This window comes from Antechinus flavipes, chromosome 1 (genome assembly GCF_016432865.1).
Source record: "Antechinus flavipes isolate AdamAnt ecotype Samford, QLD, Australia chromosome 1, AdamAnt_v2, whole genome shotgun sequence".
Taxonomy (NCBI): Eukaryota; Metazoa; Chordata; class Mammalia; order Dasyuromorphia; family Dasyuridae; genus Antechinus; species Antechinus flavipes.
The window spans coordinates 616,204,702-616,226,912 of NC_067398.1; the positions used below are offsets into that span (position 1 = coordinate 616,204,702).

Below are 22,211 nucleotides of genomic sequence, written 5' to 3' on the forward strand. Positions count from 1 at the left end.
CACTTCAGGTCTTATCTCCATCTCCTCAACTTCCTCAACTCCAGTTTTACCAAGTAGAATTGTTGTGAGGAAAGCATTTTGTAAACTTTATATATACATTAATTGTTGTTCACTATCTCTTGAAAATATTTTGTAATTTCCCACTTTCTTTTCTACTTGCTTTCATTTCTACTTGCTCACCCACTTGGTATATATCCTTTTCTTTCCTCCCTGGCATTCCTTTGAGATCCATACTAAATCATATAGCATTCAAAAGGCATTTACATTCTGAAGTTTTCTTTCCCCTCTCTGAATACTGGTAGCAGTTGTTTTTTCTTCACTACAATTTATTTGACAATTACTTCAAAACTTTAGCAGGCATTGTTCTTGTTGTATGCCTGTGAGTAGTGCTATAGCATACTAATTGCTTTTTGGTTCATGAATAAATACATCCTAAAACATTTTTACATCTACATATTTTTGTCAGTTTGTACTTTTAAGTTAAAATTCACTTTAGTTAGAACATAAGCATTTAAAATATAAGATAGAAATGGGGAAACCTTACTGCTTTACAGAAAAAAACTTAAGTACACATTTAAGTAAAATAAATTTATGATCAGCTTTAGGATTTTTTCCATGAGAAAAATTTTGAATTCTGCTTTTAAAATTAAAAATAGATAGCATAAAAGCTCATTAAATGAATCCAAAAACTTTCTAAATTATGGCTGCTTTAATTCTAAATGGCGGCCACTTAAAAGACCAGGGGAAAGAAAGAGTTAAGAAAATTGAAAGATAGATGTGGAGATATATTAGGGGAGAAGCAGAAAAGGAGAAGGGATTGAGTATTAGATGAAAAGAGTAGAATCATAGAGAAAATGACAATTTCTTCCACCTTAGTCACAATTCTGCATGACACTGACCTCATTTTCTTAAGTCATCTCCTCCCTGCCTTGGACCTTATGCAGTTGTTGACCAGAGAATAAATCCAAATTTCACTGCAACAGCTTTGATTTTGTCCTTCATCTTTTCCATTTGTTTTTAAATTTTTGAGGCTATGGTCCTCAGTTCAAGAACTTTATATTCATTCAGTGTAGTCTCCTTCAGCAGAGGTTCTCAGGTAGAAATTATATGATCACTTTTCCAGATGTGATAAATGGACAGTTTGTTTTAGCTTCCCTGATAATCTTGGGTTTTTATTTGGTTTTGGCTATAATGAAAACAGTCTAATTGATAGTTTTTGGACATTTTCTCCGCATCACTTAAATTAGGTCAAAGGTTAGATTGAAATGACTGACTTTTTTTTTCTTGGTAAGATATTTAAATGTTTGCTTTGTATTTATTAAAATTAAATTCCTAAGGAAATGTATATTTCTTTTAAGTACCACCACTTGAAGGTTTTGTAATGAATCGGGTCCAAGGTGATTATTTTGAAACTCTACTCTACAAAATATTTGTTTCAATAGATGAGCACACTAATGTTGCAGAGGTAAGTGTGACAGTTCTTATGACAAACAAAATCTTAGAAACATAAAATGTATTTGTAATAAAGCAGACAAAATTTGATTTGATGATTTGAAGAAATTGGGTATTTTAAACAGTATTAAAATCTACTGTGTTTTAGGACTTTCATAAGAGTCATTTTTTCAAATTATTTTCTTTTTATTCATTTTGGAAATTAAAAAAAAAAGGTCTCAGTTATTTTATCAAATGACTTTCCATAATCATACTATTAAAATATGAATTATATTTGTTTATCAAAGGACCTTATTAAAATCATAACTAAGTCAAGGAATAAATGAAATAAATTTTTTTTTTAAAGTAATTCTTTCTTCCCTTTGTAAATTAAGTGAACAAATGAACGCATTTATTAATTTATTTTGCATGTGCTGCATCCCAAATACTGTGTGTGCTAAATGCTGGGGATACAAATACAGAAGCAAAGATAATCTCTGTGCTTGAGGAACTTATGTTCTTTTGGGGGAAATAACTCGGGAGTAATAGGTAGGGAGGAGTATTTTTCTTACGGGGACCATAAAGTGGGACTATGAAGGAAAGAGATTTACATACCCTATTTATATTTATAATGTCAGAGCAGTATAAGAATAGGAGGAGGATGGGAGTTGAAGGGGGGGAACTGGGCAGGAAAGTGACAGGGTTATAGAAGAAATAACCTGAGAGAAGGAAATGAAATGAAGCTTGGAGACAGAGAGGTAGCAGTCATCAATTAGGACAAAAGAACCTAGAGTGGAGATTCCTCCAGGATATGGTGTCTGGTATAGGTAAGAGTATGGAAGAGATGGTGAATTATGATGGCTAGGACTTATCTTTTCTGTTTTACCTTGACTTGCACCATATTCTCCTGAGTCCTCTTTTTGGGATCCTTCCTTTTTTCTTCCTTTATTGTCTGGGTTTTTTACTTTATGCGATGCTCTCAGTCTGTTTGCTTCTAATGATATCAGTTCAATTCAGGGAACATTTTTTAGGCATCCACTGTGTTCAAAGTAGAGGTAGGTATTAGACCTATAATTTCACGAATATAGAGATTTCTCCAATGTGACGTGTTTGTAGCTTATAATTTTAGAGAGTTTCCATATTTCTGAAGGGTGAACTGAATTGCCCAGGGTCTCCCAACCAAGTATGTATTAGAGGCAGTACTTGAAATTTGGTTTTCTTGACTCTTTATCCACTAAGCTGTTGCCTGCTGAATATTCACTGAGAAAAAGGAGGTCTTTTCTTATTGAAGAACTTAAAATTTCATGGGGATGGGCTGAGGGAACAAGTAGCCAGATAAGGAAGTACAAGGTAAGTGTGGAAAGAATGAGAGTAGTAAGAATAACAGAGGCATAGGGGAAGGAATTGGTGGGCCTCCCAGAGGAAGCAGAGGATCTGAACCTGGAAGGGAAGTCGTTATGTTGAAAAAGGAGAGGAGTTATGTCAGCATTTTGGAGTTAGGAGCTGCCTAGTGTATCTGGGACTGATTAGGGACTCCCCCATCTGAGCTAAGTGGCTATGAGAAGTCACCTGCAAAGCCCTATAGAAGCAGATATAAAGAGTATTATGCCTTTAAAAAAAATTGGTTGGTTCTCTAATCATTTTTCTAATTTTTAAATTTTAGAATGATATTTTTCATTAATATGCATCCACTTTTATAAACTTAATTTTTAAAGTAATTATTTTTAACTTTTTTCTCCTAGCTTGCAAATGTCCTTGAGATAGACTTATCCCTAGTGAAGGTATGTAATTTTATTTAGAAATTTGATTTTATTTCATTGTTTGAAGTGAAAGTTTGATGATTTTTTTTGTCAATTTTTTCTTCTTTATGAGTCAGTAAGGCTAGGTGGATCAGAAGCTTGGTTGAGATTTTCAGGGGTATTCTAAGAGAGTAACAGATTAGAATTGTTAGAACTTTTAGAAAACTGACCTATATGAGGACTTTCTGGGTCCTCCTGTATTTTTCTTCTCTGATATGTAAAGATACCTAGGGAGAGATACAGCTATCTAAAAAAAACTGCTTGGGTAGTTGTGATGTATGAAAGTATTTAAGAACTCCAATATAAATTTTAATATTTTCATTCATACATTCCCTAGGTACTTTGTTTTCATTTAAGTATTAATGCATTTTTTTTTTTTTTAATTTTCAGAATGCGGTTTCCATGTACTGTCGATTAGGTTTTGCTCATAAGAAAGGACAAGTAATTAATATGGATCAGCTTCATTCATCATGGCGGAATGTTCCTTCTGTAAACCGATTAAAGTAAATACTTTTATAGATTCATGGAATTTTTAGGATGCAAAAGGCTTTGGCAATTCAAAACTCTAGATAGAAAAATATGACTATGAATTAACTCAGCCAAGGTAATGGCTAATTAGTGGTAGTGATGGCTAATTAGTGGTAGACCTGCCATGAGAATTTATTTCTCTTCATTTCCATCCGGGTTCTCCTCTTATCTTACTGTGCTATTTTTCAGCTAACTTTTCATTCATATATATTAAATCTTAGTTGTATGATAAAGACAGTTGTTCTTGGTTAGAACATGTCATCCATTTTAAATTGTATGTAATATGCGTGTAAAATTGTTTGTAATAATAATGCTGACAGTAGTAGATTTTTTACAAGGTCATGTATAGATGTATATTCAATTTAAATTTACTCGTTCATCAATAGGAGTACTTTAGATCCACAAAAGATGCTCCTTTCATGGGATGGTGGGGAAAGTAGGAGTCCTGTGCAAGAAGCTTCTTCAGCAACTGATACAGACACAAATAGTCAAGAAGATCCAGGTGAACATTGTTCTATCTGTGAATATAGAAAATGTAGAATATAGAAAACATGAAATATTTCTACATTGTATCAAAGTACTATTAACTTTGTCATATCTTCAGGACTGTTGCTTTTGTTTAAGAATTGAGGAAAAAATTGATATTTTTGGTGGGAAATGAACATAGAAATATGAGGATGACTACTAATTTGTTTTCTAATTCTCATAATTATATAAAGGTTCAAAATATGTCCATTATATCAAATTTTTTGAAGAAATGCATGGTTAGAATTTGATGGTTGAAACAATCAACCAATATATTGGTTAAAATTGTGAAGTACAAAAAAAGCAAAAGTCTTGAAGAGGAAGAGAAAATGAGCTGTAGAATTTGTTGAGCTTTTTAATTTAAATAAAAATGAAGTTAAAATTATTCTCATGAAATCTTTCATATACATTGTAGTTTTACAAACAGTGATGTGTTTTTTAAGCTTAGTTTCATATTTGTATGATTGGGTATCCTTTTTATGTCTTCAGTATTCTATTAATTGAATAATTATATCCTTTCTCATCATCAGTAGAAATAAAGTTGAAATGAAAGTTATGAGATTGCATTATTTTTAGATTAATGAACTGTTTTTAGTGACTGCACTGATAAAACAAGCCTTTGATTTCACTGATTGTAAATAAGGATTGCAATTTTTTTTTTAAAATTTAGCCGATACAGCCAGCATAAGCAGCTTGAGTATGTCTACAGGATACACGAAGCGTATTGCTTTTCTATTTGATTCGACTCTCACTGCCTTTTTAATGATGGGAAATCTTTCACCAGTATGTAAATTTCTTCTTAAAAGTTGAAAACTTCTAAAAGTATAAAATAGATTAAATATGAACTATAATGCATATATACATTGCTTCATATGATTATTTCTTGGAAATGAGTATGTAAATATATGTTCCCAAAGAAAAGAAAGGGTACTTTTTTCCTTGTATAGAATGGGAACTATAAATCTGAAATATTGCATATAACATTAGATTTTTTTTTGATTCATTAATTTTGCTGAACTGTATTTTCCCCCATTTTATTCTTTTTTATAAATAATGGCTTTCTTTGAAGGGGAGATATGTGGGGAAACACTGGGAAATGTAAGTAGTATATAAAAAAGTATAATTTTTTAAAAGTTTGTAATTATTTTTCTTGTAACTCTCCCCCCCCCCCTTTTTTTTTTTTTTTTTTTGCTGAGGCAATTGGGGTTAAGTGACCTGCCCAGTTGTCTGAGATCATATTTGAACTCAGATCCTCCTGACTTAAGGGCTGGTGCTCTATCCACTGTGCCACCTATTTTTTAAAAGGTTTTTTGTGGGGGATGGAATGGGAAGGAAAGACTGGAATGTTTTAAAAAATTGAACCACATTTTAATTATATAAAAAAATGAAAAAAAATTTAGAAAATGTTTTAAAATTAAACTTGCTTTTTCTTTCTTGGACTTCTTATTTAGAACTTGAAAAGCCATGCAGTCACTATGTTTGAAGTTGGAAAACTATCAGATGAATCTCTGGACAGCTTTCTTGTAGAACTTGAAAAGGTAATTTTAAACTTTCATTGTGAAACTTTTAGCATAGTTAAATATACTTCTGTGCAGAAGGAACTAATGGGCACTGACTGCAATTAAGAATCTAAGAATAGATAATATTACATTACCATCTTTTCATATATTTATTTTTCTTCTTTAAATGTGTTAAGTACATTTATTCTTGTCCATTTTGATGCCCTAACATATTGAATGGATGAGTCCACTGATTGCTGGAAAGCATGACATGATCATCAATCTTAACTGTACAGAGATAATTAATTTAATTATATAGAAGGGAAGTTAGAAATCTGAGTCTAGAAGTAAATTGATTCTGAAATAGCTTTGGAGTTGTGGAAAGAGCATTGTATTTAGAGTCAGAAGATTTGGTTTTGATTTTGGGTCCTGCCTCTGTTACTTTATGACCTCTGTGAGCTTAGGCAAGCTCCTTTTATCTGGGCCCTTAGTTTCCTTATGTGTAAAATAAAAAGGATGGGTTAAATAGTTGTTAGTATCCTTTACAGCTCAGAATATACAATCTTATGATTGTTTTCTTAAATTATATCTTTACTGTGCCGGTGTTAAGTTCACCATTTGGTGAGATTTACCTGAACTTTTGTTCCACTTTTAAATATGGAACAATATCCCATGGTATCACAGTTATTCATATCCACTCTCACTATCCCTTTTAGCATCTTGAAGACTTCAGCCATATTTGCCCTTAACCAACTTTTTCCCAGTGAGTACAGTCCTAGTTTTCCTAGCTATAAATCTTGATTGCCCCTTTATTGGTGTTTTCTATATCCTTGATATTTTCCTGTCTGTTGTGTTCTTTGTCTGGCAAGAGTTTGTAGGCCTAATTTGATCCTTGACTAATGGTATAGTGCCTTCTGGTCTTCGTTTATCAGCCCTATATATTAATGTGTTATTCGTTGAATTTGCAGTAATTCTAATTTGTTCATATTTTTTGAAAAAAAATCTAATACTTTCTTTTTACTCCTTTTTTGTAAGACTTGTTCCTGTTGTTAGGGCAGGAAACGAATTTCTAAAATGATCTTCATTACTTTTCTTTTATATGTCTTACATTGGATTTTTGCTGTTCTTCCAATATTTAAAAAATTACATCAATTTATTGTGCCTCTTCTTTTCTTTTGAATTTTTCTTGTGTGCTAACACAACAAATTTGACTTTCAGGCTATTTTTTAAAAACTTTATCTTATCTTTCATTAATATAGTAATTACCAGGTTAGAAAAGCTTTCTCTCTCATATTCCCTCCCCCCATAATTCCCCTTTATGTGTTATAGTGAATCCTGGGTAAAGAATTCTGTATTCTGAGGTTTAGTTTTTTTAATAGTAATTTGCTCCCAGTTTTCAAAATTTCTAATTTTGATTTAGTTTATGTGGTTGGTCTTGTCCACTCCACAGGTTTAAGTTTTTTTTTAATGTGGGGTGTAAATATGTGTGTGTGTGCGTGCGTGTATGTATATATGTATGTATGGGGTGTAAACATATATATAAATATGCTGTGGACTTGTCCTCTAGTTTTCCATATTCTTAGAATGTATATGCTATCCTTCATATACAAAGATGATATTACTAACCCGGTGTCAGTAGAACATGTGCTTTGTATTTTATGTTCACTTCAATATGTGATGAGCAAAACAGGGTTTGTGACAGGACTAGACAAAAAGAGAGGTACTATCTGTAGCCCTAACCTATATTTTTCCCCTTTTGTGAGAGTAATTGATCTATCTGGAGATATAATCTATGACATTGCCTTCATTAGCACCATATTCAAATAGAGAAGAGTTCACCTCTTGACTGTGTCTTCTGAAAGAGCTAGTTTTTATTCCTTAGGGGATTTATTGAGGTGTTATTTTTCTAATAAATCACTCTTGGTTTTGCTTTTGTCATTGTTAGCAATAAGTTATATGTCTGATTTTGATAGTCCAGCAGTGGATGCTATTTTGTTAATTTTGTGCTATCCTCTAACTCAGTTGTTTTATTATATCATGAAGAAAGAGAGAAACTACTCTTCAAATTGTAGTAGTATCACTTCATACATATGAGTACTGATGGCTTTATTTCTCATTGCTGTACCTGTAAAGGGTTAATTGGAACCACAAATGAAGTGGCAGGGCATGGTTTCATACTGCTTGCACAAATTTACTTATTTTTAAATATAAACTTACCTGTACCTTGTTATGTGATGATCTATTAAAATGAACGATCTTATTAAAATGAATATGTTATTTGTTGGATTTATTCTCTTGATTTAGGTTCAGAGTACCGGGGAAGGAGAAGCACAAAGATATTTTGATCATGCACTTACTCTGAGAAACACAATATTGTTCTTACGACACAATAAAGATTTAGTTGCACAAACGGCACAGCCAGAACAACCTAATTATGGTATGATAACTGCATATAATTTCTAAAGCCATGATTCCATGAGAATTATTAACAATAAAATTAAATAGGTCATATTTACATATTTTATCTTGAGGTATAGATAAAATATTGAGTTTTTAAATAGGGTCATAGTTTTATGATAGTTCTCTGCCAGCTATACTTTATAAGTCAGGATGTGAATGGGCATTAGCTTTAATTTTCCATTTTTCTAGTTAGTATATCAGGAATTAGTCAATAGGCATAGTGATTTTTCCTTGAAGATTAGAACTTAAACTGTTTTCATTAAGAAAATTCAAGATAATAGACTTAAACTTTTTTTCTTTCCTATTATCGTTCAGATTTTTGTTTATTCTTATTGTGTATGCTTATTCATAATTCAGGTTTTCCTTTGGATCTTTTACGATGTGAAAGCCTCCTTGGTTTGGATCCTGCCACCTGCAGTAGAGTCTTAAACAAAAATTATTCTTTGCTTGTTTCCATGGCTCCCCTCACCAATGAAATCCGACCCATCAGCAGCTGTACTCCCCAGGTAATGACACTGTAAAAAGAATAAATATCTGCTCAAAGGGATAATAATGTTTACTTCTCCCCAGAAGACAACAGAGAGTGGCCATCATAATCCTTTTTGACCTTAAGTTGTTCTTAGGGGCCTCCCAGTTACCAATCTTAGACAGTAAATATCTCTGTCTTAGGGAGTAGCATTATTATCTTTGTTTGGAGAAGTCGTGAGTGGCAATAAGGAGTTTCATTCCAAAATTAGAATTACACTAAACATTCATTAATAAAACATTTTTAAGTACATATTCCTGAAAGCTATGAAATTTTATTTCACATTCTTGAGAATATGATAAGAACAAATTAAATCTTTTGCAAATGATAGTGAAGATGTTATATAATTTGAAAATCATACAGCAAATGTTCCTATGGTTATCCAAAGTCTAACAAGTATTAATGTTGTTACTTTGTTTCATCTACTTTATACACATGACAAAAAAAATCCTCAATACTATTTTCAGGCCTCTTTTTCCCAGGTGGTTTGGTGAGGGAATGGCTACTGCATCAGGCCTGATGCTTATTTCTTGTTCTTTGCCTATCAAAGTAAAATGTATATCCCATTGGGAAGCCCTAGGTAAAATTCTTGAAATACAAACGTCCTATACATCAAGTGGGGTTTGTAATTAACTTAGACTTGAATTCTAGTGCAATATTGTCAGATTGTTGTTGTTCTAGGGGTGCTTTTGCAAGCACAAAAATTATTTTCCATCCTATATAAAGGTACTTATGATCCACTTGTATTTAGTTAACTTGTGCTCTTTGTTCTCTACATTTTTCTATCTTCCACAGCACAAAACATAGAACTTTGAACAGAGCATGATGTACTCAGTATTTGAGGGAATGGTCTCACTTGTGACAAGTTGCATTTGCATCGTAACTCCTGAGGCACAACGAAAGTCTTTTCAGCTAGTTTATGTCACCTTTTTTTTCAATTGTTGGAACATATTTTTAGACATTATATCTTTAGGGCATTTGAAATATATTTTCATAAGCATAGCAATCCAGAAATGAAATACGTAGCAATTGTGGGAAAAATATTTGGTTGTCTTCTGTGCTTAGTAAACACATGAAGTTAATTATTGCAACTTCCCCTTTAATTTGGTATCAAGATCTACTTTATTGTTGTTGTAGCACATTGGACCAGCAATTCCAGAAGTCAGTTCAGTCTGGTTTAAATTATACATTTACCATATTACTGGGCAAGGACCACCTTCTCTCTTACTTTCCAAAGGTACAAGGCTGCGAAAACTTCCAGATATATTCCAGGTACATTGAGTGCATTTGATTTTTATTTTTTATTTTTTAGTGGGAGGAAATTGTGCTGAGGGAGTGGAAGCTGTTATTGACCATAAAATTAATTATTTAAAATGTTTTTAAAATCATGTTTAGGAGTGACTGCTTATCTGTTGTCCATTTGTATTCTTTAGGGTTATGATCGCTTATTAATAACTTCTTGGGGTCATGATCCTGGAGTAGTTCCTACTTCGAATGTGCTCACAATGTTGAATGATGCTTTAACACATTCTGCAGTTTTAATTCAGGTATTAAACAACTTTATTTGAAATATTCAAATTTGACTTTTTTTAGATAGTTCTCTATCTCATCTCTCTCTCTCTCTCTCTCTCATAGAAGGAGACTGAATTTCAATTTGGGCTTAATTAATTTAGAATTGTGAGAATCACGTGAGTGGCTTCAGAAAGTCTAGATCCTGATTCTGGTCAGGCCACTGGTTTGTTGTGTGGCCTTTAGCAAGTTGCTTGACCTCTTTGTCTTGTTCCCTCGTTAGTTAGGTGCAATAGATGATACCTAGTTTTTGGATTGTTACTCTAAAGCCAACTAGTAAAGTTCTGTTATATGTAATGGAGGATAAACTTTTTACCTAAACATTAAAGCGACATTGTTTTACATTGTTTAAGAAAAGATAAAATTAATAGAACTAATATTTTTTAATGTGCTAAATTATATTTTGAATAATTTTGAAGAAAATGTCATACATTTATTTCTTTTTATACTTTTATGTGTGTTTATATTTTTAATCTGTTGTTTTTGCCTGTGAGATAGGATAACTGTGGAAAAACAAGTCTAGTAATCATCATACTTTGAGAGCAAAACATTTTTGAAAGTTCAATTTCTTTTAAAGTAGAATGTTTCAGTTTACTTAATTTTCCCCTGAAGTAAAGTTCTTTTATTTAGGAGCCTTATATTTATATCAGAAAGATTATATTAGCAAGATTTATTTGTTGCTAAAACTTTTCAAAAAAGAGAGGAACAGGATGGGAAATTATTTAAAGGAGAATGTCAGGATGCAGTTTTGATATTAATGTGCCTAGTATCATATTGTGGCAGTTGTGGTACCATGGAAAGAATGTTGGCCATATGATCGAGGTACCTTAACTTCCCTGAGCCTCAGTGTCTTTATCTGTAAATTAGAATGAGAATGATATCTAGAATACTTTCCTCACTGGATTGCTGTGAAGATCAAATTAAGATCATTTATGTATAATATTTTGTAAATGTTTAGAATTTTATAATTTGATTCAATTCAAATGGAATACAAGGCATTCTGCTGCTGGAAATGTCAAGATAAAAAAAAGATGCAATCTTTTTTCCTAAGAAACCAAATAGGTGAATGAGATACCATTTGTGATTAAGGGGGAAAAAAAGATCTGAGGTATTCTTTGAATATGTAAAAAGGGAAAGAAGGTAGCAATAGAAAAACCTGGAGTCAGAGATCCTGGATTCACATCCTGCCTCTGATCCTACTTATGTGACTGTGAACAAGTCAGTTCGCCTGTGGGAGCATCAGTTACTTCATCTTTATAGTGGGCAAAAGGGTGAGGTGAGCTACATATGGTTTTGGAGCTGTCTGATCTTCAGCTCTAGACATCAACATGACCAGGGATAGATTTTTAATATGTACCTTTGACGTTTTTTATTTGTTGGTATTTAGGGTCATGGCATGCATGGAATGGGTGAAATCATGCATATACCTTTCCCATTTGATGAATTGGAACTGCAAGGAGGTAATTCAACTCAGCAAATATTTATTAAGCTTCTGTTTGCAAGGCATTGAGCTAGGGACTGGGTAATTTTTTAGTCTTGAATTGTTCAATCATTACATAACATTCACTGTAAAAAATGGAGCAAAACATTTTTTCTATTAGGAAAAATGAGTTCTCAATTTTAGATTCTTATCTTGCTGCTTTTAGAAAAGAGAAGGTATAGTGACACCCTAATTATGTATTTAAATAACAAATATATGTCTCTAGTTCTTTCTACCATGCCTTATTGTGTTATGGCTAAGTCTGTATACCATTCTGTTCCCCTCTTCTGAATACTATAGTTTGTTAGTATGCTTCTTAAAGTACTTAGAATTTGACACAGCACTCCAATGTAGATTGGGGAAGAAATTTTAAATAATTTGCTCCAGATACTGCCCTTAATATTTTATTATCTTTTGATTCATATTATTCCAGTATTTGACTAAAATCTTTAAGCTTCTTTGCATATGAATCAAGTCAGATCTCTACCCTCCTTTATTTGTATACATAATAAAACAACAACTTTTTAGTTATCCTTATCAGACATCATTTTGTATTGATGTTGAACTCAAAATAGAATTGGATCTGAGTGGGCAGCTTATTGACTTAGTAAGCCACAAATTAGTAATATCTCTGTTGCATTGAGTTTTTGTTTTGTTGAACATTACACAATTATAGTTTTTTCTGATTCTGTTGCATTAGAATTTTGTAGGTTACTGGTTTGACATGTTTTAGACTAGACCATTGTAGAACCTTTGAAGTCATTCCAAAATCTTGATTCTGTCATCCAACATATTAATTACTATCATCCTAACTTTGTGTTTTATGGAGAGTTGATAAATGTTCTTTCTATGTCTTCATCCAAGTCATTAAGGAAAATGTTAAGTCATTCAGTGTTGAAACAGAGCTCTGGGGCACACTACTACAGACTTGCAGGTTGGTACTGATCAGTAATCAATACACTTTGAATACTGTGGAGTCAGTTGTCAATGATCAACTATGAATTAATGAAACTGTAATTATCCAGCTCATATCACGCTATCTTGGCTATAAGTATATCATCAGAAGCTTTGTCAGATGCAAATGTGTAGACATTTGTAGAGTTTGTTAGATGCAAATGTGTAGACACATATATGTAGATATATATGTGCAAATTTATGTGCAAATATACATATGTGTGTGTGTGTGTGTGTCTATGTAGGGAAAATAACTCTAAAAATCATTCAGAAACATTACTTTTTTGATAAAGCATTTATGTTCAAAATATTAACTTTTAGTAAAAACTAGATTTCAGCTAGCTCACTTTAAACATTACCACTGGGGGGGAAAAATAAACATTACCACTGGTATGCTGCAGTAATTCTTTACCTTTAGTTAGAAAATAAACCTTTCTTATTAACCACATTTGGAAACTTGGCATAATTGGTTTATTTGTATATGTTGGACACTGCAGTATTCCCTTTCAGATAATGTTAGGATTTAGAATAATGTAAAAGAATTCTTGGTGGGTTTTGTTTTTGTTGTTTTTTCACTCTTTGTCTAAGACTTGCCTTTTTCTACTTTTATTATATCATAGAAATCATTTCTATATCATGACTTATTTTAGGGCAGTAATTGTTGTGAATTCACACTTTTCTAAATTAGAAGTTGATCTCTTTCCCTTTTCCTGTCCCCTAATTCTGACCTCACAAATAGATAATGAGATAGAAGAAATTAATTTGAATATATGGATATCTTTTTTTTGCCTAGATGTAAAAATGATAGTAATAAATTGTAGAAACTTGGAGAAATTGGGCTTCTTACAAATACGCCTTAAAAGTGTATAGGCCTTTGCTGTGTGGATACTCAGTCATTAAGGTTTTCTAAAAGAAATTCACCATGTTCTCTTCCTTTTCAACTTTGGGTCCTACTTATTGTCCATCTGTCTTGTCTGTCCCAGATAATCAGTCATACTCTCTTTCTCTACCCTCTCTCCCTCTTTCTCCTTCTTTTGACACTTTTTTAGGATATCCATTTAGGCACATGTTGAAATTTGAGCAATAGACATTCTTCATCCATTTGCTCTTTATAGGGTAAATTACTTTGAGTAAATGCAGATGTTTTCCAGGAGGTTCTGCTGTATTGTAAGGCTTGACACTATTAACGTACTTCTATCCACAAACTGGAGTATGCACAAGAGAGCCCTTTTCAACCTTGAGTCAGCACTGGATCTTTTCCAGTACAGTGGTAAATGCTTTTGGGCTAGTAAACATCTTCCTTTTTTTTTTTTTTTTTTTTTGGTTTTTGTTGTTGTTTGTTTTGTTTTTTAATTAGAACGTGATTAGGCTGTGTTATTTTTGAATCTTGAGTCATTTTAATCTGTGGATGGGAGCTTTTTTTAAATCAACAAGCAATAAATACAATGGATAAGCACAATAGAACCTTGTGGATCTGAGATGGTAAAAGATGAGGTCCATTGTTGAACATCATTTGCAGTAGTCTTCTTGGTCCCCAGGAACATCTTCAATTTGTGAATAGATGTTCCTTGTGAAGTCTTTGTATAGATCGGAGAAGTATAAAGGTTGATAGTTGTTTTTCTCTGGAACTTTTTTTTTTTAAATTAAATAATCAAGGGCCTGAAATGTTGGCTATCTACCTTGGTATCCACCTCTTTTTTTATCTCCTAAAATGCCCTCACAAGTGAATTCTTTCTAGTATTGTTCTTTACATATATTTGATTCAGTCAACTACTTTTGACCTTGATTCTAATTAATGTCATTCCTACTTGTTCTGTAAGCATCCCAGGTACTGTGGGGTGAAGATGTGAGTGTGATGGTCCCATTATCCTTGGTGGAAAAAGCAATTTTTTTTGTAATTGCTTTTGTAGATCTTTTCCGTTTTTCTTCCATTTGTCATCCTGTCCTCGTTTTCATCCTTCAATGCATTTAGGATGACTTTGCTTACTTGGATATCTTTCCAAATTTGTTTTCTATTGCTTTTATCTTCTCTTGCTTCTCTTCTGTTTTCAGCTGATATTATTCGTAATCACCCATTCCTTTTAATATTTATAAATGAGTTTTTATTCTAATACATCACCATTGATAGCTATCTCTTTTTTTACAGATAAGTCAGTGTTTGCTGGTCTCATTGTTGTAATAATTAATTTACATTGGTTTACCTTTTGGATGAAGTTATTACAGTTGTTGATGTTATTCTAATTTCCATTCTTCATTTTTGATTTTTAGTAATTTGCTTCAGTAATTCCATACTGATTTTCTTGTGTACCATACTCTTGTCTCATTGATATTCTTTCTTCTTGTTGAGTATCCATGCTTATCTTTTCTCTGATGAGTAGATGACCTGCTTTATGCACACAAGAGTGCTGAATCAAGTAATTCCTGACTCAGCAATAAATATTTTCTTAACTTGTTAAGGGCTGGTGATCCATTTCTTCTTTTGGTGCTTGCTTTGTGCAGTGCCTGGCAACTCTTTTTGAAGAAAATGTATATATTTTTCCCTGCATGTTTCACTCACCCCTATCATTTCTCATAAACTATATTTTCCACATATATTTTTCCTAATCTTCACCTTTTCATTGAAGACATCAAGGAACCCATCATAAGGGGTCCTAAACTATATAGTTTTTAAAATAATGAATTGGAAGAAGAAATCAAAAATGTATTTTAAAAAACATTATTAAGTGCCTTCTATGTGCAAGGCTCTGGCCTAGCTGTGAGAATACTAAGACAAAAATGAAAGAGGCTTTCCCCCCCATTAAACTTCAAGTGTGTGTATGTATACATGTATAAATTCTTGCATAAAGATAATTAAAAAGAGAACTAAATTTCAGGAGCATTAAGTTGGAGGTGCAGTAGGAGTAGAGATCAGGAAAAGTCTCTTGTAAGTTGTGATACTTGAGCTGTTTTCAAGATGTGTTTGCTAAATCTACAGCTGATACCAAAATGCTAAGGAGGATTGGTAATAAATATGTTGGATGACAGGTTTCCAATCATGTTTCAGTGGTTAGTAGCATAGAATACAGTTGAAAAAGTATGGGTAATAAGAATTAGGAACTTTGGTTCTAGTTTCCATTCTGCTGTGTAACATTGGGCAAGTCATTCTTGGCTTTAGTGTTCTCACCTGTAAAATGAGTACTTTGGATTCTATAAGCTTGAAGTTCTAAAATCTTATGTCCTGTGATTCTTCTTCCTCTTCTTCTAGACAGTGTTTTCACCCATTAAAGCATTGTAATAGATTGAGAACTAGAAAGAAGATCTAAATAAGGATGTGCTGTCCGTCTTGAGTGAGATTAGCATTAGGTAAACATTTGGCCCTGACCTGAAAGTCAGCAAAGTTGGTACAGATGATTGCAGCTTCTCTTAAATGCCAGATAAATACTTGTTCACTAAGAGAGAGCATTTATCTTTTGGAATAGCAGCAAATAAGTGTGAAATTGTTGTGATGAATCTGACTGATGTATATAAAAAATCCAAAAGATTACATTGCTAATAACTTGAATAGGAGGAAAGTACTCTCTAGTCTGGGATATGTATACTTGTGATAAGATCTACAAAGTTTTTTGTAAGCTGTTGTATAAATGTTAGCTATTCTTATTTTACTTTCTGTTCTTAGAGTTGACTCGAGCCAATCTGGGTGTTCATAAAGCACTGCAAACATTACGGGAGAAAGTGGATTTAGAGCACCTTTGTGGCTATGTCACCATGTTGAATGCTTCTAGTCGCCATGCTGCCAGCAGAAAACTTAGTGATGCGTCTGATGAAAAAGGTTAGCTATTTATCAATTTATTTTTGAGTTGGAAGCTCTTATTTTTAATTTAGTACCCTTTTTACTTAGGGGATAAAATAATTGCTTATTTGAATAAATGTTTTTCTTTATTCTCCAAATGAGGCAACATTACCTAAGGTTGTATAGCTAACTAAGCATTAAAGCTAGGGTTAAAAGTTAAAATTATTAAGTTCTAGTCCTTGAATATTATTGTGTTGCTGCCATACTTGATATGACTTACAAATCTAGAGGCCAAGTTGATTAATTATTTCAAAAGAAAATAAGAATTGTTTCAGTTTCTTAAATATAGATTTGTATTCCTTGATCATAATCCATTTGTATATTAATAGTAATTATTTTCACAATAGCAAAGTGTAAAAAAAAAAAAGTCAACTAAATAGAGTTTACCTTTTAAGTGGTCTCCTAGCTTTAAATATTCTTGAATATTCTGAGTTCTGCTTTTTGCTTTTGCTTTTGTGCCAGAAACCGTCACAGAAAAAAAGATTGAGTACATGACTATCTCTGTATGTCCTTGATTTTGAGTTTTAGTACCTGTCACTAAAAGAAAGACTTCTAGTGTGGAATATTAGCAGATGTCTCACTAGCAGGTTTATGTAAGAGAACAGAAAGCCTAAGAAAATTGATAAATGATACATACTTTGTTCCTGAACTAAGTCTGCTTTTTCCTCTTGGCAGTTAGAATTGTTTATTAAAAGAATTAGTGAGAGTAAAAAATAGTTTTTACTTTTCTTCTTTATAAAGTAACCCTATTATAAAAAAATACTTCTGAGATTTTAAAAAGCAGTTACCAATTGTATGTTAAAACTTAATCTTTGTAAATTTAAGTTGCTCTTTTGTTGACTGTAGGTTATTCTTTTGAATTAAACCATATAGAAAACTGTACATTGGAAGAGATTGCAAATGGAGACTCTCCATCTGGTTTGTCCATTGTGTGTTCTGCATCTTAACAATGGTTTCTTTCTTTTTTCTCCTCTATTCATCTTTTTCTTTACAGTTTGCCTTCATCTCAAGTGTTCCTAAAATTCTAGAATAGTTGTTCCCAGCCTTACAGTAGCACCTCTGAGCCATTGAGACAGTTATTGTCAGGGGACTGTTAATCCATCCATGTACCAAGCATTGCCATTTTGATCTTTAGCTCTAACAGTACATAACTCCAGACTGAATAACAGTTGTGTCTGTCTGTCTGTCTGTCTCTCTCTCTCTCTCTCTCTCTCTCTCTCTCTCTCTCTCTCTCTCTCTTTCTTTCTTTCTCTTTCTCTCTCACACACACACACACTAATATGCAGATGTTACTGCAATTCCAAAATAAAAATTTTAAAAGCATTATTGACTTCTTGGCTAATTTTTATTATCACGTGTTTTCTCAATCCCATATGCAACCTATTGCCAAGTTCTGTTGTTTTAATCCTGTTTTAGTCCTGTGCCATCTCTCATATATGCCCTCCCCTCTCCTTTGACACTTACAGCACCCTGGGGCAGGCTGTGATTAACTCATGCCTAGACTATTATAATAGCCTGCTAGTGCATCCTTCCTGCTGAAGTCTCCCTTCACTCAGATGTTAAATTGATCTTTTAAAATGCAGGTCTGACCTATTGTGTCTACTGTAGTAGTTATCTTAAGATTAAATTTAAATATTGTTTTGGCTTTCAAAGCTCTTCACAGATTATTCACTTTCTATCTTTTCAGTTTTCTTAATCTTCTTCCCTACCACATACTTTGTGATCCAGTGACAGTGGCCTCCATGTGCCAGACACCCTGTTTCCCAATTCTACGCATTTTCACTGGCTGGACTCTATATCTGATATATTCTCCCTGTTCTGCTTCCTGGCTCCCCTTGCTTCTTTTAAGTACTGGCTAAAGTTGATGATCTCTAATTTATCTTGTGCTTATTTTATTTCTACCTACTTTTTTCTTGTTATCTTCCCTTTAAGACTGTGAGCTTCTTGAGGGAAGGCATTGTCTTGTCTCTCTAATCACAGCACTATCACAGCACTATTACAATGCTTGATACATAATAGGAGTTTAATAAATACTTGTTGATTTGACTTAACTAATTTCATATGGAAGTCCACACAATTTTTTTTGATATTAAAAAAAAGAGGTCTTCATATTCAAGAGACTGAGAAACACTACTTGAGACCATCAGCTCATTTCACTTTCTTACTCCTAGAATTTCTGGAGTGCTAGCCCAGCTACAGTGTGTCCTTTTTAAGTGTTATTTTGTGTACATTAAAAAACAATGCCAAAAAATCTGTTGCTTAAAGTCATTTTTTTTTATGAAGTATAAAGACTTATTTTTGGAGCACTTGGATGGAGTGAATGTCATATAAATATCTTTAATTATCTTTATTAGGTGAACCTGATTTGGCTTCAGGATCTGATGTAAATGGAAGTACAGAATCGTTTGAAATGGTCATTGAGGAGACTGTAGATTCGACGACAAAGCAAAATATTGATGGTAAAATTGTTAGAATTTTGAGACACTATTAAATGTTGTAAGTTACTATTTTTAATTTCCCCATTAAGCCTTATTCATTGAGATGTGTCCATCATGGACTTTTGGAAAACAAAACAAAACAAAACAAAAAAAAAAAAAAACCTCTTCAAAATCCTATTTATATCTTATCCTGTCAGTTGCATAATTAAAGGATTATAAAAATGTAGCCCCAAGTTCTTCTTTCAATTTTTTCATTTCATTTTTTTAAAAAAGACTTCTTTCTGTAATACATTCTTTTGTATTTCTATAACTCTCTCGTCCATTCTTTTCTCTTCTCCCACCTAACTGCTGCTGTCATCACTCTTCATCTGGCTTTTACAATAGACTCCTAATTGCTATTCTCTCTCTCCAGTCTATCCTCTATATACCTGCTAAATTAATATTCAGGAATAAATTGGTAGTTTATATCACTCTCCCGCTCAAATTTGCAAATCTTTAGATCTCCACAATTTGACTCTCATTCAGCCTTATTGCATGTTACTCCTTTTCATGAATTTTCATTCTGGCCATGACAGTGTACTTGCAATTTTCTAGACTTAGTCTTCTAGCTTTTGACTTCTTTTTTGACTTCTTTGTAAAAGGCATCTTCAGTGCTTGGAACCTGCTTTATCCTTACCTTTGTTTCTCAGCATTCTTTTAGCCTTTCCTGATTGTCCCCTGCCCCAGTTGTATTTCCTTAGCTATATTCATTTTATTTTCCCCAATAGAATGTAAATTTCTTGAAGCCAGTGTTACGATATTTGTATCTGTCTGTCCCTAATGCCTGGGTGCTTTGTAAAATATTTGTCAAATTAAAAACTCTAGAGGGATTTTAAATTGGCAAACATTTTATTTAATTTGAGTTTCATTTTAATGATTTTGAAGGTTTTAAAATAATGTGTATTTTCTTTTGTAGTAGCTACAACAGAAGTTGAATGGGTTCCTCTTGAGTTATGCTTTGGAATTCCACTATTTAGTTCTGAATTGAATCGCAAAGTCTGTAGGAAAATTGCTACACATGGACTTTGTAGGAAAGAAAGGTGAGGGTTTGTGGTATTGATTTGTATTTCCTCAATCCTGGATTCCTACTTTCTTGAAGACAGAGATTTAACAGTGTCTAAGATATCTTTTTCTCTATTTTTCCTACCTCCATCTCCTTACTGCACCCCCACCAATTTTCTGTAGCACTATTATAATAGTCAGTGTTCAGTACATATTGATTTGGTGTGATATCCTATTCTATTTTTAGGACATAAATCTTTTCTAACTTCTTTACTTCATTTTTTCCTAAGTTGAACTAGAATTATAAGGCAAAAATTACATTTGGGAAAAACAAATTTTTTAAAGATTGGTATTCCTTTTTATTTACTTTCTTATTTTCTTTAAGATGTTTACTGGATATAGCTATCAGAGCAAATTAAAATTCTGAGAGAACAAACAATACTGATTAACATTCCATAAAGTAAAATAATGTACATGAGTGTTTTTAAAAGGAAAAAAATGTTATGCAGAAGAAAATTACAGATTGTCATTATAATTAGCATTTACTTATATTGATAATAACAAACTGTATATTTGGGAAAATAACAAGTATTCAGGTGTAGGCTAATTCTTCCAGCTCTTCAGAATTATTGTTTTGAATTTTGGGGAATATTTTAAATGTGGCTAATTGTCTGACTCTCAAAATACTTGTTATTTAAAAAAAAAAATTCAATTTTATTTATATTAGCATAGTAGAGGATATAAATGTTTTGCCAAACTTATTTTTGAGCCCAGGTTTTTTTGTTTTACTTATTTTAAACAATTTAATATTGACTCTTTTTATAAAATATAACTTTCTAGACTTTTGATCCCTTTTATATTTATTGAGTTATGTAACATTTTCATCAAGTAATACTTTGGGGTACCATCTAGTGGAAGCACCAATCAAAATGGCAATTTGTAATAGAAAATATTAATGCTTTTTAAAAAAATTATATTTTTGCCTTTTTTTTTTTCTTTTTCAGCCTTCAAAAACTCTTACATTCCAGTAGAAAACTCTCTCTCCACGTCCTTAATTTTGTTCATTCATTCCAGGTAAAAAAACAAAACAAAACAAAAAGCTCACAAAAAAGTAGAATTAAAAAAAAAAAAAAGTCTGGCATTTAAGCCATTAAATTTGTGTTGGTGTAATTTGTATAAGAAGATAATTTTAAATAGGAATGCTTTTAAAATGTCTGTGTCTAACATTACTAAATAATTTATACCATGGAGAGTAACTACAAATTTCAGAAGGAATCTCTGCAGTGTCCTAAAAAGAATTCATGTACCTTCTAAAAATACCTAAACTGCACTAACCTAGAATACTTTTCTAGAATATAATGACATTTTCATTTTGTAGTTTTGTAGCTATTTTTATTTGTGACAATTTCTTGTGGAGTATAATCTTTCCTATTTTAATAGTGCTATATTATTGACTTTTGTTTAACTTTGATAATATACTTTCTTTTTGTAGTACTTCTTCACAAATGATACTGTGAGGTGAATGAAATCTAACATGTAGAGCAGTGGTCATTAGACTTTCTGATATTTTAACTTTGGAAGTAAAATACTTTTGTAGCACCTTGGTATCAGATTCAAACAGAAATGCATACTGACTTGGAAAAGCCACTAATTAGCATTTTCCATATTATATTTTTATTTGTTAAACATCTCCCAATTACATTTTAATCTGGTTCCTTCAGTTTGACACCTCTGGTTTGACAGCATATGAACAACTAGGTAATACCTAGATGGAGGTAATCTAAATCTGTTTTTTGAATAGCTTGAGTCTTAGCCCCATCATATTTTATCTTTGTGATTATGGGCAAGTCACACTTAGCTTCTCTGATGCCAAATTTCCTATTCTGTAAAATTTGCAGTATTTATTTTCAGGGTTATTGTGAGGAAAATGTTTTATGAACCTATAAATCCTTATAAAGATGCACTTATTCATATTAAATAGGATTGAGGGGTGGAATTAAAAGGGTGAGCAGATTTCAACTTAGTGTAAAGAAAAATTTCCATAAGTGGAATGGTTGTATATGATCTAGTCATTTTCCTTTGAAACCTTCAAGCAGAAGTTATTTGAGACAGTTAAATTTGTCAAAACAGTT

General features: G+C 32.3%; 1 protein-coding gene across 3 annotated transcripts in view; it reads left to right on the plus strand.

Annotated features, from left to right (window-relative positions):
* FAM91A1 (family with sequence similarity 91 member A1) overlaps nt 1–22,211 on the plus strand; it is a 53,747-nt gene that overhangs the window by 27,972 nt on the left and 3,564 nt on the right. For all 3 annotated transcript variants that reach the window (XM_051971062.1, XM_051971063.1, XM_051971064.1), the window contains 15 exons: nt 1,359–1,465; nt 3,174–3,212; nt 3,621–3,733; nt 4,145–4,260; nt 4,954–5,066; nt 5,735–5,821; nt 8,087–8,219; nt 8,600–8,748; nt 9,906–10,040; nt 10,202–10,315; nt 11,725–11,797; nt 16,427–16,579; nt 18,955–19,059; nt 19,994–20,117; nt 21,084–21,153. In XM_051971062.1, coding sequence (XP_051827022.1) covers nt 1,359–1,465; nt 3,174–3,212; nt 3,621–3,733; nt 4,145–4,260; nt 4,954–5,066; nt 5,735–5,821; nt 8,087–8,219; nt 8,600–8,748; nt 9,906–10,040; nt 10,202–10,315; nt 11,725–11,797; nt 16,427–16,579; nt 18,955–19,059; nt 19,994–20,117; nt 21,084–21,153 — 1,631 coding nt within the window. The remainder of the gene's footprint in view (nt 1–1,358; nt 1,466–3,173; nt 3,213–3,620; nt 3,734–4,144; nt 4,261–4,953; nt 5,067–5,734; nt 5,822–8,086; nt 8,220–8,599; nt 8,749–9,905; nt 10,041–10,201; nt 10,316–11,724; nt 11,798–16,426; nt 16,580–18,954; nt 19,060–19,993; nt 20,118–21,083; nt 21,154–22,211) is intronic.